The sequence below is a fragment of the Lepisosteus platostomus genome, chromosome 13 (assembly GCF_059453375.1).
Source record: "Lepisosteus platostomus isolate fLepPlt1 chromosome 13, fLepPlt1.hap1, whole genome shotgun sequence".
Classification (NCBI taxonomy): domain Eukaryota; kingdom Metazoa; phylum Chordata; class Actinopteri; order Semionotiformes; family Lepisosteidae; genus Lepisosteus; species Lepisosteus platostomus.
Window position 1 is genome coordinate 12,412,308 of NC_142623.1, and position 18,225 is coordinate 12,430,532.

The window sequence follows — 18,225 nt, forward strand, 5'->3', positions numbered from 1 at the left end:
TCACATTTTAAGTTTTAATTTGTGACAGTCATCAAGTTAATGAAAGCAAATAAATAGCTTTGGCTTCAGCAAGAATATTTGCAAAAATTCTTGTATAACAAAATATAATATTGTGTAACGACTTTAGAAAGCCAACATAGTTTCTAAATATCCATCCATAAAACAGTACTGTACTAACATGATAAATGCTACAAATTCCAATATACCCATTCTTTCAACTAAATGCATCCTTTAAAATAAACATGAGCCACCTCTGAATGCAAAGTGAATGAGATTTCCCATATAAGAATTCACATGGTAGGAGTGAAAACTTTGAAATGATCAGAGATTAATTTAAATCACTTTAAGAAAGGGAATAAAGCAGGAATTCAGAAACACAAGGAGAACAACTACAGTATAAGAATAGGATGATACTCTTGATGGAAACAAATGTCATTTACGTGGAACAAAGTCAAATGAAGGCTACACCACCCATCTCCTCACACTGCAGTTTTATAGAAAATAAAAAATAGGAAGGCTCATTGTTGAAGACAGATAAAAATTAAGAAATTGAAAAAGGTTCTGAAAAAGTTTGTAGTGTTCCTTATAGCTTAACAACAGCAGCCATATCACCCTGCAACTCACAACTGGCAACCCACTGAAGCTAGGCAGGTGTGAGCCTGGTCAGTACCTGGATGGGAGACCTCCTGGGAAAAACTAAGGTTGCTGCTGGAAGAGGTGTTAGTGGGGCCAGCAGGGGGCGCTCACCCTGCGGCTCATGTGGGTCCTAATGCCCCAGTGTAGTGACGGGGACACTATACTGTAAACAGGCGCCGTCCTTCGGATGAGATGTAAAACCGAGGTCCTGACTCTCTGTGGTCATTAAAAATCCCAGGGTGTTTCTCGAAAAGAGTAAGGGTGTACCCCGGCGTCCTGGCCAAATTTCCCATTGGCCTTTATCAATCATGGCCTCATAATAATCCCCCTCTATAAATTGGCTTAATTACTCTGCTCTCCTCCCCACTGATTGCTGATGTGTGGTGAGCGTTCTGGCACACTATGGCTGCCGGCGCATCATCCAGGTGGGGCTGCACATTGGTGGAGGGGAGTCCCCATTGCCTGTAAAGCGCTTTGAGTGGAGTGTCCAGAAAAGTGCTATATAAATGTAAGCAATTATTATAATTATTATTATTATAACAGCTCTCAGTTGTTTTCTTGCACAACACAATTTTTTTTTCTGGCAAATGCTTTACAATCGTCTTCCATGGTCTGATGATAAAGAAGTCAATTAATAGAGTCAGCCAAGTCCTACAAGATTGCTCAGCTCTTGGCTGGGAGAAGGAAACAGTGTGGAGACTACAAGACTGGGCTAAAATGATCTGAGAACCAAGAGCTAAGGGATCCAGTGCCGATGTCTATGTAGCTGCGTGGGGATTTCTAATTGTTGTGGTCTTACTGTTTGACAGGAAAGGCTCTTCACCTTCGCAGCTTCCTAAGTGTCTGGACGTCTGTCATGTAGGCTCATCCTGCATGAGGTTCAGGAGAGGAGCAGGCAGTGCTGCACCAGGCCCAGGAAGCCAGTAGGCTGTGAAGTTGTCCTGGACACAGCGGGTGACAGCAGAGCAGCCCCTCCAGGCACGCGTCTGGGCTCCTGCCCACACCCGCATGGCTCCCATCACCCCGACACCAGCCAGAGGAAACACCCAGGGCTCATGAGTGACCAGAAGGGTGAGCTCTGGATCAGTACAGGACTGAAGAAGACGAGGCAAGAGACCTGCTGAGAACATGAAGAGAGAGAAAAGAGCAGCAGCACTGACACACACTGAAGATCAAGGTTAGAAAGAACACTTTCAAGCAATCCCACTGGATTGTTGGAAGATGCTGTTTATTAAGAAAATGGTAGACAAACAGGTGCTTTAGTGTTGGTTCCCTTGCATTCTCTATAACACTATACAGTACCATTGGCAAAGTCAACTCTGCGGAAGTCTTTTGAACTAAGAGGGCACAAGTACAACTTGTGAAGAAGGTCTCGGTTTTAAATGCCCAAGACACTTCCTTACCCAAAAGGTTATAAGAGCGTGGAACAAGGTACCCAGCCCTGTTGTTAAAGACTGCATCAGTATCTTTCAGGAAATGGCTGCATGAATCATGTACGATCAAAAACCCACCGAAAAGTTATCAAAAGGGACCACTGTATGCTTATTTTTGTTAAAATTGCTTTTCTGTTTAAAAAAGCCATATCACATTCACAAAAAGACAAACAGAAGTGACCAAATACCTATAAACCACTTGCTGTTTTGATTCTTTTACCTTTAGATTCTTTTACAGAATTAGATTCTATTCTATTGGTTTTAGACAAATGGAGTCGGTGCACGATTTTAAATTGTATTAATAAGCGATGTGCACTAATGCAGGAGACGTGTAACTTACAGAGTGCAGATGTCCAGCCTCGATCTGAACAACTGACATCAAGATCGTCTTCCCAGGCAGCTCTAATAAAAGATGGAACACCTTACATTCTCCGTTTTAGAGCCCGAAACCTTCTCAGAAGGGTCAATGTCCAGTAGAATATCAAATGGGAGATCAGGGGGTAGAGAGAGAGGGGAACTGAAAGATCAAACTCCTTACAAAGTGCCTACACTGTAAATACCTAAAGAAAATAGGGATATCTGGGGAAAAAAAGAAAGCTGAACGTGACTCAGTAAAGATATCCCTATTTTTTCCACAGTCTAAAACTGTGGAAGGTAGTCTAAAAACAAGGCAGAAAAGCATGATTCATTCTAATTGGTGAAATTGCAGAAAATGACTGGAAATCAAGCCTTCCTAAACTGTGCCCAGGTCCTTAAAATATTGCAAAGGATGGGGTTAGAGGTGCACTGAGTGACTGAGAAAACTAGGGGCGCGCAGATCAGTGCAGGCTCCCATCCATCTATTTTTAATTGTTTACTCCTGGCGAGGGTTGTGGTATTAACAGGATTAGCCGAGCAGACTAGCCTGGCCTTTCCCCAACCAGTGTTCAGGTCCTCCATTGTGTAAGGTTAATTCCAGCATCTATATTTTTACTTTAAAACTTGTTAATACTATTTAACCTCTGCAGTTTGTACAATTCATACTGCACACCCTGAAAGGAATCTGGCATTTTTCTGTTTAAATGGACAAAATGCTGTTGAAAAAACACATCAGAGGTTTTCTAATGGATTTATTTACATTACAAAACATTTTAAAAAACTAAAATATAACTGTTACACTGAAGGTCTTTTCAATGGTATAAAACATTTCCCCTCAATTACAGAAAACCAAATATGTCAAATACAGGCAGCATCAAATTCCTGTTACAGATCTTCCTGCCTTCCCCCCCCCCCACTCTTTCTATATCATGTAATGTACACTCTCAAAATAAAACACTTGCAGCTGATAGACATTTAAAAAATGAATACCAGATTAAACTCGCAGGATTCCAGATATCAAACCTTATACACAAAGCCTTGAGATTTTCTTTAACATAAGTTATCCTTCTCTTTCACTACTTGTCAGGTCTCCTCAGGTACACATGAAAGCAGAGAGACATTCAATATCTCCAGCGTGTTTCCGTTACCACTGAAGAAATGAGCCTCTTCCCATTGATACAGATTCAAGTGTTCTGTTTAGAAAAATATGTTACTCTTTGCACAATTACTGGCATAATGCTCTTTTGATTTGAATGAAGCGGCAGGCATATGTTGGTCAGGTGTGAAATACTAAAGCACTATTATAAACAACCTGAGATTCAGACGTTTTACGCCCTCTTGGTACAACAAATGAAAGACTTTGTCCTTATCTTTTTCTGCACTAAACTCATTCATCAAGTCCCTCATCGTCTTCGTCCTGTTTCTCCTCCACTTCTGTCGTGTCAGAAGATTCATGTAACAGGACATACTCCCTACTGCTAAATCCGAATTTCAGCACATCCTTTTCCTTCAGTTCGTAGTAGCGCTGGGGTTCGATGCGCTGATTGTTCAGATAGGTACCATTTCCCGATCCCAGGTCGATAATGTAGGGTTTGACTCTTCTGCCTGTTGTGCCATCAGAACGGGTAAATTCCACAAGTCTGTTAAATATAAAACCAATATACATACTTAATATTGATTAGATTCAGACAGCACAGGAGCAGTCATCCTTGGCATGTCCCTTTCATGTCATTTTGGGACTTGCAATAAATTAAAGAGGGAATTAAGCCTAAATTAGCACCTCTTGTTTTCCCTCTTTACAGCAGTGAAGAGCAGTACTGATGGCTCTTAATTCCTTACCAGAGGGTTGTCCAGCAGTACTCTTGAACAAGACACTTCACTCAGGTTGCTACAGTAAAATGCAGATCTGTATCAATAGGTGCAAATGCATGTCACTTTGGAAAATAGTTTCAGCCAGATAAGGATTGAAGACTACTTTGATCACTATGGAATAGCTGGAGATAAGACTTGCAATGGGGTGGGACAGCAAGGTTGACTACTATTGGCCCAGTAGGATGACTGATATTAGTAGTCCAGTTCATCTTCAAACCTTAAAAAAAACAAAGAGGCTGCTATACCATCACCTCCTTTCAACCTCACCTTTATGTTCCTTGATTTTTTTACAACATAATGCAGGACACCCATTTTGAGCAACTGCAGTTACATTTGCTAAAGTCTACTTAGTCTACTAAGAACCACATGTCAATCAGAAACAAAAACTTAACCTATTGATTTTACATATTGTGTAACAGTAATCTAAACTCAGCAAGCTAACATTTAAACTTGGAGTGACCATATGTGGAGACAGATAATACTCTGATTTTTAGAACTTAAAGATACCTGGATTCTCTTATTTTTTTAATTCTGTAACTAGAGCAGGCAAAAGGGCAAACTAACCCCCACAGAGATTGCAATGAAAAAGGAGCTCACCTGTACTGGAACACTGCATGCTGCTTCGAACAAGAAGGGTGATCGATGGGAATGTCTGCGATCTTTCTTTGTCTGCCTAAGAGATAGGCACTCTGGCGATGAATGTACATGACTGGCAGGGGCTCGTCATTTTTGAAAGGGTAGAGCCGCCACCTTCTCTTTGGAATTCGAGCCTCGGGGGGCTCGTTGTATTTAATCACCACCCCCCGGAACGTATTGGTATCTTCCACCAAGGCTCCGGACAGTTCGAAATTGGGCTGCTCCTTCTGGACGGGGTTGTCATCGTTATTTTCCTCTTGGCCGAAGCCCGCGTCCTCCGAGTCCATGCGATCTTCGTCTCTCTGCCGATTCTCCCTCCTCCTTTCTTCGTGGTGCTCTCTTTCGGCCTGCTGCTGCTGGAAAACCTGGGCGTCTCTGTCCCGGCCCCGCTCCCCCATCCTCCTGTCCCGCTCAGGCACCCTGTCTCTGTGTCGGACCCTTCCCGCATCTCTGCCCCGCATGTCGTCAGACGCCTCTGAGCGATCTCTGTGCCTCCGCTCCTCCTTCCCACGGCGGTCATCTCGCTCCTGACAACAACCACAATCCGGGTGATCTCACGTTAATCTCAGAGCCCAAGAAAAAGGCCTATTCCAAAAAAAGGCATACGTTTCTATTCCTGTTCCAGGAGAGGAATAACTTTCATTGGACTTCAGAGCAGTGCTTGAATGTAAAACCCTTCAGACACACCTCACTGGTGCAACACTACAGAATCTGATCTGGGGTTCATTAGAAATTTGCTCCTGTTGTATGCGATATATATAGTCAAAAATAGCCATTGTGCCCCATTTAGAAATCTCTGCGTAGATTCTAATGCATATGCAGTGATCCCTCCTCAACACTCATCCACAGTAATATCAGAAAGACACTGGGGTTGTACTCAGACTATGAAAACTCTTTGAGAATATTTCAATGCAGAGTGTTACAGAAAGATGCACTTTGTGTGTGTTCGCCAGAAATGGCCTTTTTCGATGCAAAGCACATTTCAAACCTTCCCTTACCAGTGCTGTGACTTTTTGCATCCACTAAAACACTTCTATAAAATATAAAATACTGCACTTATACCATGCCTCCTACTCTCTCTCTCTGCACCCAGAATCAGAATTAACTGAGAGACCTGGCTAACAATGTGTGCACGCAATCCTACTTCCAGTTAAACCCTTTGACACCTACAGCGCCAGGTCTCTGGCACCATCCTAAACACTTGTATTGTGGTGCTGATGTCACCCTTTCCACCTCCACACAGGTGCTGAAGCCATTCTCGACGGCTCGTCTGGACACACCCCACAACCCCAGAGTCACCACTCAACACCACAGCCTCATAAGAACAAAACGGACTTTGGGAAAACAGAAAGGAGCCACGATGTGAATTACCTGCTTTATTCTTACATCATTACAGGGAGGACTTGTGCTCCTTCTCTTCCTAGGAGACCTGCTGCCCCGTCTCACTGGGGACTTGTCTCTTCCTCTGGGCGGTGACCTATCAACATAGTTTACACATAAATCTACAACAAAAATATTCTTCCTTGCTCAAGTCACTAAAGTAACACTTTATACACTGAAGACGGTAAGAAACCTTAATAGCTAAGTCTTCAACCCCAAAACTTTGCATTACCTTGCCGCAGGACCTGCCTGTCTGCACAATCTACTCAACACATCCCCAGCCACCCACTTAGGATAATGAAGCACGGCGTTCTGCAATGCCTGAGGTCACATCCCAAACACAACCACAGCAGAGCATCACTCAGGGAGGCTTGATGCAACATTTCTAGTGCTGCACTGTACGAGGGGGTGGACAGAGGCAGGTTTACACTTTTCTATAAATCTTTTCCTGAAAACGTCTTATCGGTCGGTTTGGTAACATCAGCACTTCAAATTGTTACCGGCTGGAGTAAAATAATGAACCTAGGTAGCAAAATCATCAAAGTAAATCAGGCCAGCCTAAACGTTAACTATATACAGCATCATAGAGTGGAGGTGACACCCCCACCGATGTGATTTACACTACTCGCACCTAATAACGCCTCTGTACCGCGATGTGTAATGTTCAAACACAGGAAAGGGTTGACCCCTTTTGCAATTCCCCCTATTAAATAATACAAAGTTATTTATATTGACTGAAATTCTGTTTGTCCTGACCTCTTTGTTGATGTTGATTTCACTGGAATGATCTCAGCCGCAAAATTATTTTCTTCCTAACGGATAACTACATTTGGACTATAACAGAGTTAACGTGCGGCGTACCCAGTATTTAACTTAATCGAAAGAGCTAGGCCTTCAATCACAGCAGCTCCTATAACGCTGTATATAATGCACTACCAAAAGACGGCTCCTTTAGTGAGATACGGTATAAAACGCCTAGTCTTTGTAAATACATAAAAACCTATTATTTTTTTTCCCAGCTTTCGTTTCTTGTACCCTCCCTACCTGCTGGCTCTTCTCCTGTGCGGGGGTGGGCTTGCGCTGCTGCGATCTGACGCCGAACTCGAGCGGCGAGGTCTTTTAGGCCTGACGGGGCTCAGCCTCTCCTGTTTAATTTTCGTCTTTGTTTCCTTCAGTGAAGGAGGGGACTCCAGCTTTCTGTGTCTTCTCTCCTTGTCCATTTCTCAAACGATTTGTCTAATATCGTTTAGGAGAATTTAAAACACTCTCATCGCAGATATTTTTCAGATGTAATTCCTTACACAAACGCAAACTCCGTCTACCACAGAACTTGTATCGGGCTTATTCCGGTTCCGGGCATATCGTATATGGGATCCGGATCTTTCAAGCCTTTCGAGCTATATCGTTCCGCTTAACTCGATACTATGGGATAAACTTTTCACTATATAAATCAGTTTAAGTGAGACTTTATGATGTACTGGCATTCCTTACAATAAAAATTCCATAATATACTCAAAATATATTTTATTAAAATAAATGTGCTTTTAAAAAAAACAAACTGTGTTGCGTAAATAACGTCAAGGACCCAGGCATACGTCTCAGCCTGCCTACGCTTCTGCTTTTCCAGATTTTTTTAAACCCACACATAATATTTATAATGTCACGTATTAACTGTAAATTAATGTATTCGTGTGTTCTTCGACAAGCTAGTTTTGTAAGGTTGCGATCTGGCGCAAATCCCGGAACACCAGGAGGTGAACTAAACATTGTAAATTGAGTGTTAAAACTTAATTATTTTAATATTTTCTCTTATATACCACATAAAGCCTGAGAATATACGTCTCAACGTCGGTTATTTGTAATGAATGTATCTTTATATTATTTTATGAATATAACAATATATTTAACATTTAGTGCTTATGCTAGAAATATTCAATGTTTACAAGGCACACTTATTCTAAATTTTAAATATTTAGAACATTTTTACAGTACAGAACATATTGCCCGTATGATTAGTTACATTTGAAGGCTGGTTATGGTTAGTTTACCTGTATTTTTATAGTGAATCTGAGCATTTGTAATATTTAACAACTGAAATCATTTTATTTTCATATTTGATTAACCTGGTCTTCAGTTCTCTCATGTTCCGAATGATGTAGCATTTCTGACATTGTTTTAAAAACCTATATCCAGGTACATGTTTTAAAGCTTCCATTTGGCTCTTTTTTTTGTTACCATTAAGGTTTGTGTCTTCAGCCCCATCTGCTACTTTCAATAGTATATGAATTAGACGTCCACTGCTAAGAGCCAAAGTATTCCTTTTTATATGGTGTTTATGACACAGATGAAAAAAATGGTTTCTTCTCGGCCATTTGTTCAAGATCTCACCAGTTGATTGTGGACTTTACTGTCCATTTTCCTCCAGTCCTAGCAAACGTTCCAGTTTGTGCTGAGGAGAAGCATCGCCACCATACCTTACTTCAGAGAGTTGACTGGGAAATGTGCTGTGTTGGGACAGTACCAAATGTACTGCTGGCGTTTGCACCAAAAAGTTCCAATGTGATCTGAACTGATCACAACACCTTTTGCCACATGGTTGCAGGATCACTGCAGTGCTTTGTTGCAGACTCTATGCAGGCTTTGGATTGACTTATTTTTTGTACTGGCTTTCTTACAACCTGACAAATAGATTTAGTATGTGACACAAATTATTGACTGCCCATTTTCTTCCATCTCAGCCATCAAACTCTTAAAAGTTGTTATTAGCCTTAAAGTGGCATCTCTCACCAGTTTCCTCCTTGTCTGATGCTCACTTTGGAGGTAGGGTCTGAGAACACAACAGTGTGGGTGATATATTTCTTGATGATTGGAGTAGACTTTGAATGTTTAATACCCTTCTCCTGATCTGTGTTTTTAATTGATTTGATCCTTTTTAGTTTGAAAGCTACTTAGTCATGATATTCACTACCTGACTAAGGACCCTCATATAGAGAATCGGTTTTATTCTTAAATCAAGAGATCCAATATTATGTCATACAGAGGCCACTCAACGTATTGTAAGACTCATTAAGGTACTTTTGTTCACCTAAATTAATTTAGCTTTTCCACAACATAGGTCTTGAATGCTTATGTAATTAACACTTTTCCATTTTTAGCCAAGTAAATTATATATATATTTTTTGAATGTGTGAAGTAGGTTGCGTATGTAACAGGTATTAATTACTACTCCAAGGTGTCATGACTGCAAACTTTAAAGCAACACAATGTGAAAACTGTGCAAGGATATGAATTGGCTCTGCATATGCATGTCTGGATTATTAAGGCTTCTGAATGTGAGTGGAATACCATATAAATATACTGGATTATTTTCACAAATTTCTAGCAGCTTTAAAAAAATATACAAACAGTAATGGAGGTTTCTGTGTGAACAGAGGATTAACAATCCTCCAGCCTACTGCAATTTGAGTTTTACTGCTCTTTCTGGAAAGCTAGAGTTGATAAGACCATTCTCAGCTGTTTCATTTACTTGTTAGTTAACCATTAACTAGTGGGTGGAGTAGTGGCACTGTGGCTAAGGGTTGGTGCCTGTGGCTAGAAGGTTGTGGCTCAAATCCCACAGCTGACAGAGGAATCCTACTCCTGAGCAAGGCCCTTTAACCCCAATTGCACCAGGGGTGCTGTATAAATGGCTGCCCTGCACTCTAACCCCCAAGCTTCTCTCTCCCTCTCTGTGTGTCTCATGGAGAGCTATTCTTAATGCAAGAAATTGGATATGACTAATAAAGTCATCTTATCTTATCTCTTAACTGAAAGGCAAAACCAAAGTTCAGTCATTTAGCTATGTATAAAGTGGGATTTCCAAAAGGTGCTTCCGGAAAAAAAATCATCTTGATGCTTCTCTTACTGGAAGAGACACCCGTTTTCATTACTGATGGCGTCACACAAGGAAATTAAGAAAACGGGTTGGGAGGACTTAAACTCTTACTCCCACTGCTGCATTTAGATTGAAAGGGCTACAGCCAGTCTCCGTGTATTATGGAGAAGATGGAGCGAGCACCTGATGTCCACTGGAGAAGGAAACTGTAAGTTAAAGAAAATAACTGTTTTAAATCCATAAATCGCAGATTAATGCAGAACTCCTGCTAGGGTGTGAAACAAAGTCAGTCTGTTGCTTGCTGGAGTGGATCCTAGTCAGGGATGGGGCGCATCTGTATGTATGTCTTGTTTGTCGCTATAATTTTATGTCTGACTTGTCTGTATTTGTTTATACAGTATCCGAGGACCAAGGGAGAAAGAGTGGCTTATATTGGCAGGACCTGAGAGTCTGGCTTCTGAATGGATTGCCAAGAAAAAATCTGAACTTGTGGATCTACTTTCTAAGGACCCTGAAAATGTTTTAAGCCTAACATATTCTAAAGGCCTGATTACTCCAGCTGAAGGCCACTGGTTGAGAAAATATCCAGTCAAACACCAGATGGCTGAACTGGTGGCAGTAATCATTCATAAGAAAAAATCCCTTACTTTCCTTCAGCTTCTAGCAGAACTGTATGGAAAGGCATACCGCAGACACTATAGATGGATAATGGCTGTTTGTTTAGAACAAAAGGGTAAGTAATGGTTTGATTCCTTTCTCTCTAATGAAAGTGCCAATGAGAGCAAATGATAATTCTTTTGAAAAATATTTTTGGGCATTGCTTTTCCACACAGAGGGTGTCCCACACAAGTCACACGAGCTGTCCATCTTTTGTCTCTTTAGAACCTCTGGATGAAAACAGGACAACAGAAGGAGCCAGGGACCCTGTGGACAAGCCAAACCTTTTTGTTAAGCCCTGTCCTCTGGAAACAAGGAGACACATTCAGGACAGTCAGAGAGGGGAGGTAGGCCTGCAAGTCAAATCCCAAATCCTCTCTTTTTCCTGTGAGTAGAGCCCTGGGGGAAGTTAGATCTGTGGGATTCCTCAAGGAGCCCTTTGAAAGATTCTTTTTTAGGAATCAGTAAAATCCTGTATGATTAACAGTGTTAATTTAGTCTTGCAAAACCACCTGATACCCCATTAATCAAAACTAGTGTAGATGGTTTAGCTGCACTATTCTGATACACACCACAAAAACTGCAGCAGTTTCTGTACCAAATATAATAGAGCAATTGCATTTGGTACATTTACACACAGGACCATATGGAACATGCTCCCATACAACGGCAATACAGGCCATTTCTTCTTATGTGATATGAAGATACAATTCAAATACAAACTGATAGGTATCAATCTTGAAGAAGCAAACCATTAATAATCTTAGATGTTTAGGAGACCTTGCTAATGTCCTCATCTAGACAATGCAAAGGAGTGGTGGCTCTGTGGCTAAGGATCTGTGCCTGTGGCTGGAAGGTTGCTGATTCAAATCCCATGGCTGGCAGGGGAATCCTACTCTGTTGGGCCCCTGAGCAAGACCCCTAACCCCAACTGCTCCAGGGGTGCTTTACAATGGCTGACCCTGTGCTCTGACCCCCAGCTTCTTTCCCTTTGTGTATGTCTCATGGAGAGCAAGCTGGGGTATGTGAAAAGATAAATTTCTTCTGCAAGAAATTGTATATGGCTAATAAAGTGATCTTATCTCTTAAGAAAGCCAACAAAATGTTAGAGTATACCAAGGACAGTTTGTTTTTCAATAAAAGTTCTAGTTATGTATCGGGAGGGTCTGATTTACAATATTGAAAGTATACGATTTTCACCATTTCACAACATTAAAAGGATATTGCTACTCTACATTAATAATTTAATGTAAAGTGTTGTGCCATTTCTGGCCTCAAAACAATGTCCTTCACAGACTGGTGAAGGCAAAGGAATCTCTTTAGTTCTGAAAAGATGACATAGGATTTTGTTTTTGTAAGTATTGAAATCCTGGGAGGTGTTGACCAACATGACTCTCCATGACCAACGTAACAAGGACCAGAGGCCATAAATGGAAATTCAGACTGGAAAAGGGCTTCAACTGATGGGCTGAATGATAAGCTCTCATTTGTAACCTTTCATCTGCACTGTGACACGCCCTGGAGCAGGGTGTTATAGGCAGTGCAAGGAAGAACAAACACACACAGCAATGATAAAGTAAAGAGAGATTGCTCTTTGACAGGGCAAGAGATAAAAAACAGTCTGTCAGCCAGCCAGTCACCCAGCCAGTTAGTCAGTCACCCAGCCAGCTAGTCAGTCAGTTCCTTCCTTTCTCCCTTCCTTGGGTTCAGCTTGAATAACAGAGGATCTGCTCTGTCTTCTGCATCTGTCTAATGGCTATCACTTGCCTTGCACAAACTGGTCAGGGAATGTTTGTGGGGAATGTAGTTCACACAAGAGTCTCCATCTTGTATGCACCTACCACTATCTCACATGCACCAATTGCACAGTTGTGTCAAATATTAACGTTGCAGATCTACTGCATCGGAGAGAAGAACAACCGAACCCGTCTGGCTATTATAATCAACAACATGAAGTTCAGGTTTGTGGATAGCCGTGATGGAAGTGAAGTTGATACAAAACAAATGAAGACACTGCTGGAGGCTTTGGATTACAGAGTGGAAGTAGTGGAAAACAAGACTGCTGAGGTGAGTCACAAAACATCATAGGTGTGTAAACCTTACTCCTTACAGTAGGGTTATGTATTAGGCATGCAAAGATTCAGACATGATGAACACATTAAAATGCTCAATGACTATCTGAAACAACATCTGGTAGCCATGCTTGTAGTCTTCTGAAGAGGTTAGAATGGGCAGCTTTTCTCAGTCTGTGAGAGGAAAAATGAGCAAGCAGAGGTTCATTCCATGCTAAAAATAAAAAAAAACACAAGCATCATGTACCCACAAAGCTTTGGCTGTGGAGGCTGTGTGACACCATGTTGCATTCTATACATTTTACTTTCCTTGATTATGAGCAAAGGCATAATGTGCTATTGACTAATCTTACTTAGTCAAGAGTATGTGCACTGTTAGATGTACCTAATAGTTTAGAGACTGGAAAGTAAGGAACAGATTGGGATTTTATATATATATATTATATAGTGCTTTGAGTCCAGAAAAGCGCTATATAAATGTAAGGAATTATTATTATTATGTGTTTTTGGATTGATATGCAAAACCCCAATGCGACTGTTCATTTTAAAGTGTAGCCAGTCTCTGTAATGTACCATTATGTCCGCTCAACTTTAATTAAAAAGCTGAGGTATTATTCCTGGGAAGGGTAACATGTTAACAGATCTATTCTATTCTGGAATTCTGTCTGCTCTTTGGAAAAATCCCCATTTTCTGTTGACCAAAAAACAGGAGATGGAGATGTGTCTAAGATCATTTTCCAAGCGAGAAGAACACAAGATGTCTGACAGCACCTTCGTTGTGATCATGTCCCATGGTACAGAGGAAGGGATCTGTGGGGTTGATTACAATCCACAGCACAGCAGGAGCGAAACCATCCTGACAACAAAGGCAATAGGCAGGATCTTCAGCAATGACCACAGCCTGAATCTGGTGGGAAAGCCCAAGATCATTATTATACAGGCTTGCCGAGGAGGTAGGTCCTCGAACTACATCATTTGGAACCACAAATCATGAACCACAGTATTTGGAACCTCTAGTCAAATGCATCGATTGTCTGAATGGAAAGCAACATGTGGATGAAATTAAGGAGCAGGAGACAGACTTCCATCACCTTCCTTGGCAAAAAAAAAAATCCCCAGATCTCACCCTAGTGAACACCAGTAAACCTTGTGAAACATATAGCTCATCTCCCAAACACCATTACCCTCTTCTCCTTGTCAGCTGAAGGTGATCCTGCTGGAATAATGGTATTGGATATTCTGCAAAAGTATCAGACCTGAGTGGCATGGTGGTGCAGTAGTTAGCTTTGCAGCTATGCAGCACTTGGGGCCCCAAGCTTCATTCCGGATGTGGGGTGCTATCTGTGTGGAGGTGTATGTCCTCCCAGTGTTACCACCAGGTTTTTCCTGGTGCTGTGGTTACCTCCCACTGTCCAAAGACATACAGGTGGGTTAAGTGGCTTTTGGGAAAGTAGGCTGTGGTGTTAGTGTGTGTACCCTGCGGTGGACCGGACTTGGTGTATCCTGCCTTACACCCATTGCTTTCTGGGATATGCTCCAGCTCCCCTGCAACCCAGTATTGGATAAAGCAGAATAGAAAATGGATAAATGGATTTTAGAACTTTGTGGAGTACTTGCCACTTCCTGCTCAGTCCTTCTTTCCTGCTTACAAATGTCTAGTAAGAAGTGTGTTGAGGGTTCCTAATACTCTAGCCTGTAATGCAGGATGTGATGGTCTAATATTGCTTTTATTTATGTTTCTTTTCTTTCGAAAATGAATTTTCAATTTTCAAGAAGGATAATAGCTCAGACCACATTTATTCCCCTTCATAACAAAATACAAGCTTTCTTTTTGATAACTTTTTAATTTGCAATATTTCTTGAAACCAGAACATGAATAGAGCAGTGTAACCCAACAGCATTCTCCAACCCTCATCATCTGTGGCCCTATCTCTGTTTCCACACAGCATTAACAGCATTAATCATTAATGTTAGAAACTCTGCATCCTTCAGCTACAGCACTCTAAAACAGACCAAATGAATAGTTAATGCTATCTGGCAAGAAGCAGCAAGTGTTTTAGCCTTTCAGTGAATTGGAGAGTAATTTACACTTATGGCTTTAATTTCTAATATTAAGAATTATTACAAGCAGTGATAAATCATTCTTTTTTTAATGAGACAAAACAATCTTCCTTTTATTTGCAGACCACAAGGGCTTTGTCATGATCCCCGCTAACAAAGGAGACGATGAAGAGTGTTTGACAAAATATGACTCAGACAGTCCTTTAAACAAAATTCACAAGGAGAGTGACCTCGTCTTTTTCTGCTCAACCACACCAGGTCAATTTTTCTTTCTTTTTTTAAAAGACATTATTAGCATGAGCATACCATTGCGGATATATGTACATCAGTGGCTGTTTCTGTGTCAGTATTTCAATAGAGTTATACATGTATTTCTTTTCTGCAATTGTGACTTTCTAATCTCAACCTGTACTCTTCAAGGTAAAATCTGAAGGTTATGATTTTGATACTGCCAACTGCTTTCATGATTCTATAAGGTCATATCTACAAAAGCAGTCAGCAATATAAGCTGTGTCATCTGTAGAATTCATTTTTACCAGGAAGATTAAAAACCTAGAAGAGCCTAATTTGGGCAGGTTATAATGGGTTTAGTTTTAAAAATAGTTCGGCAAGTATTATTGTCAAACTGTCAGTTTTAGAAGTCTTCTCCTTCTTCTTATAATAGGAACAAGAGCATATAGACACCGTAAAAATGGAACAATGTTCATACAAAGGTTGGTGGAAACATTCAGAAATCATGCTTGGAATTTCCACATTGAGGATCTCTTTAAGAAGGTCAGTAATGGCTATTTCACCATATCCTGTACCTGAAGTATCTTAAATCTTGTAAAATATTATGTGGATACATAGCCTAGACCTTTCACATATGTATCAAACTACAGAAGACCTGATTTGTTCAAGTTTATCATGAACATGCATAGGAGTATTCATAAAATTTATGTAAAAACTACTTCCCAGTAAGAAGAATATATTCTAATTTTGGGTCATATTGATCTTTCTTAATGCTTATATTGAGCTTTCATCCCCTTTTGCCTCTGCTACCATCAATGGAGCTGTTTCACTGCTATTTCACAGTTTTCTAACATCTTGAAACTGGGGTGGGTTGCAAAGAGAATATTTGTTACTGTTGCCTGAATGTGGGTATATACAGTAGGGATAATCTGCTCCAATTATTTAATCTGTAGTATCAATGAAAATAATGATTAAAGAAATCATTGCTAAATATGAAGAAAATTAAAACAGTTCAAATGAAATTCTGAGAACCTTAATTGCTTACCTACCTATTCCAGAAAGTTACATTTCAAAGAGTAAGAGTAGAGAGAATGCTTGGATTATGACTTTCCTTGTCAATTTGATCGACTGCCACCAGAGGGTAGCTTCATGAGGTTCTTAGAAGCCTGCTATAGAGGAGACCACTAGTGGTGTCAGAACAATTTTCCACTCAAGCTGGTAAAGCCCTCTGCTGTAGTGCTCTTAATGTACAAGAACGATAAACAAGTACATTATATTGAACTGCAATACAGAAAGTAAAAAAATTGGAAGAGAAAGGTGGTGTTGTGAGGTTAACTTAAAATGGTTTATTACTGGAAGTTCTACAAACCTTTTTTAACCCGCGTAGAAATGAAGTAGGCCTGATGATTGAAAATTATCTTCCAGGAGACTTAATAGTAATTATTACTATTACTATTTTTATTTATATCTAAATAGAAGATTTACAAGATAATATCAAAATATAGAAACAGTTCATTAACCAGTTATTTTCATATTTCAAGAGTTTGTAAAGGCAGTGGTTAGAACAGAAGTTCACAAAGTAAGCAATGTGATGTAGGCAGCATGTATTCAATATAGCTGAAATGCAATAGCATTTCTATAGATGCTCGTGCCTTCAGTGTTATTGCTACTGTAGCATTGGGCAACTGGAAATGTACCTGTTTCCTAAATGTTTCCGGGTGGGTTTTTGCTATTTGTCTACATTTACAGGACTAAAACATTGTAGAATTTCTCCACAACACCTTGGCTGAAACAGATCTTAAAAATGGTCTCTTACAGGTCCAGCGTTCTTTTCACAACTTTCCTCAACAACTGCCCTGCAAGGAAAGAACAACGTTGCTCAGAAACTTCTACCTTTTTCCCGGACACTGAGACTGCCTGAGAGTAAATCTCCTTCGGCTCTGAGATCTGAGCCCATGTTACAAGACACCTGTGATAAAGAAAGCTGTCTTTTGTGAAAATAGTCAAACAACAAATATGCAATAACAACAATTATTTTAAAAAGATAGCCTTTATTAACAACAATAATTGTAGTTTAAGAGACAGTTAAATCCTTACTTCCTTAAAGAACACATTACAACATATTCATTGTTCCTGTTGTCAACACTGTGGTGTTGTCTGTTGCACTGTGTATGTGCCGAGGGATCAGTGTACGTATGGAAATAAACTATTCTACTGCTCTACTAGAACTCAACGAATGGTCAAATATTTAAAATAATTTACCTGCACATGTTTATTTTTCAGTATTTATAACGTATTAATATTTTGTAAGGAATGTAACTGCATTGGTTTAGTGTTTTGACTCATTGTCATAAGTATGTCTTGTATTTTCTTTTTGATTGTTTCACTTGAGTTTTACTCTGTATTCTCAGAAAGCTCTTTCAACTGAAATGTTTTGAACTTTGAATTAAAATGAAATGCATTTTAAACACTGATCTGGATCTGAGCCCTGGAAGAGTTGTAAAGCATACATTAAGATTAAATAATTTGTGTTCTGAGCTGCGCAGAGCGATGGGGGGATAATGCTTGTGAAATAAAGAAAATAATTTTGGGTTTTAGAAAAAACAACAAATCCTTACACTTCTAAAGCGCTTTACAGCTAATGGGGATTTCGCTCCACAACCAATGTAGCCCCCACCTACCTGAGTGATATTCTTGGGGAGGACAGCAGAGTGATGAAGCCTGTTCATAGATGAGGATTATTAGGAGGCCATGATTAGTAAAGGCCAATGGAAAATTTGGCCAGGATGCCGGGGTAACACCGCTTCTCTTACGAGAAACGCCCTGGGATTTTTAATGACCATGGAGAATCTGGACCTTGGTTTTACGCCTCATCCGAAGGACGGCGCCCTTTTTACAGTGTAGTGTCCCTGTCACTATACTGGGGCATTAGTACACACAGAGGCCATGGAGTGAGAACCCCATACTGGTACCGACAAGGCTCACACCTGCTTAGCTTCAGTGGGTTGCCCATTGT

The 18,225-nt window shown here is 40.4% G+C and overlaps 2 protein-coding genes across 3 annotated transcripts; one reads left to right on the plus strand and one right to left on the minus strand.

The window, feature by feature from the left end:
- Nucleotides 1-1,483: 1,483 nt before the first annotated feature.
- LOC148649924 (caspase-1-like) lies at nt 1,484-17,683 on the plus strand. 2 transcript variants are annotated; one of them, XM_088603148.1, is made up of 8 exons: nt 1,484-1,813; nt 10,587-10,921; nt 11,071-11,192; nt 12,739-12,912; nt 13,627-13,870; nt 15,102-15,236; nt 15,643-15,752; nt 17,028-17,683. In XM_088603148.1, the coding sequence occupies exons 2-8, from the start codon at nt 10,789-10,791 to the stop codon at nt 17,118-17,120; spliced, it is 1,011 nt and encodes a 336-aa protein (XP_088459274.1). In that variant the 5' UTR covers nt 1,484-1,813; nt 10,587-10,788; the 3' UTR covers nt 17,121-17,683. The 2 variants fall into 2 exon arrangements, with proteins under 2 accessions (XP_088459274.1, XP_088459273.1); XM_088603147.1 differs by lacking the exon at nt 1,484-1,813 and adding an exon at nt 9,496-10,396.
- snip1 (Smad nuclear interacting protein) lies at nt 3,166-7,682 on the minus strand. The gene is made up of 4 exons (XM_088603149.1): nt 7,359-7,682; nt 6,306-6,411; nt 4,896-5,461; nt 3,166-4,066 (listed from the first exon to the last, which is right to left on the minus strand). The coding sequence occupies exons 1-4, from the start codon at nt 7,532-7,534 to the stop codon at nt 3,814-3,816; spliced, it is 1,101 nt and encodes a 366-aa protein (XP_088459275.1). The 5' UTR covers nt 7,535-7,682; the 3' UTR covers nt 3,166-3,813.
- Nucleotides 17,684-18,225: the final 542 nt, after the last annotated feature.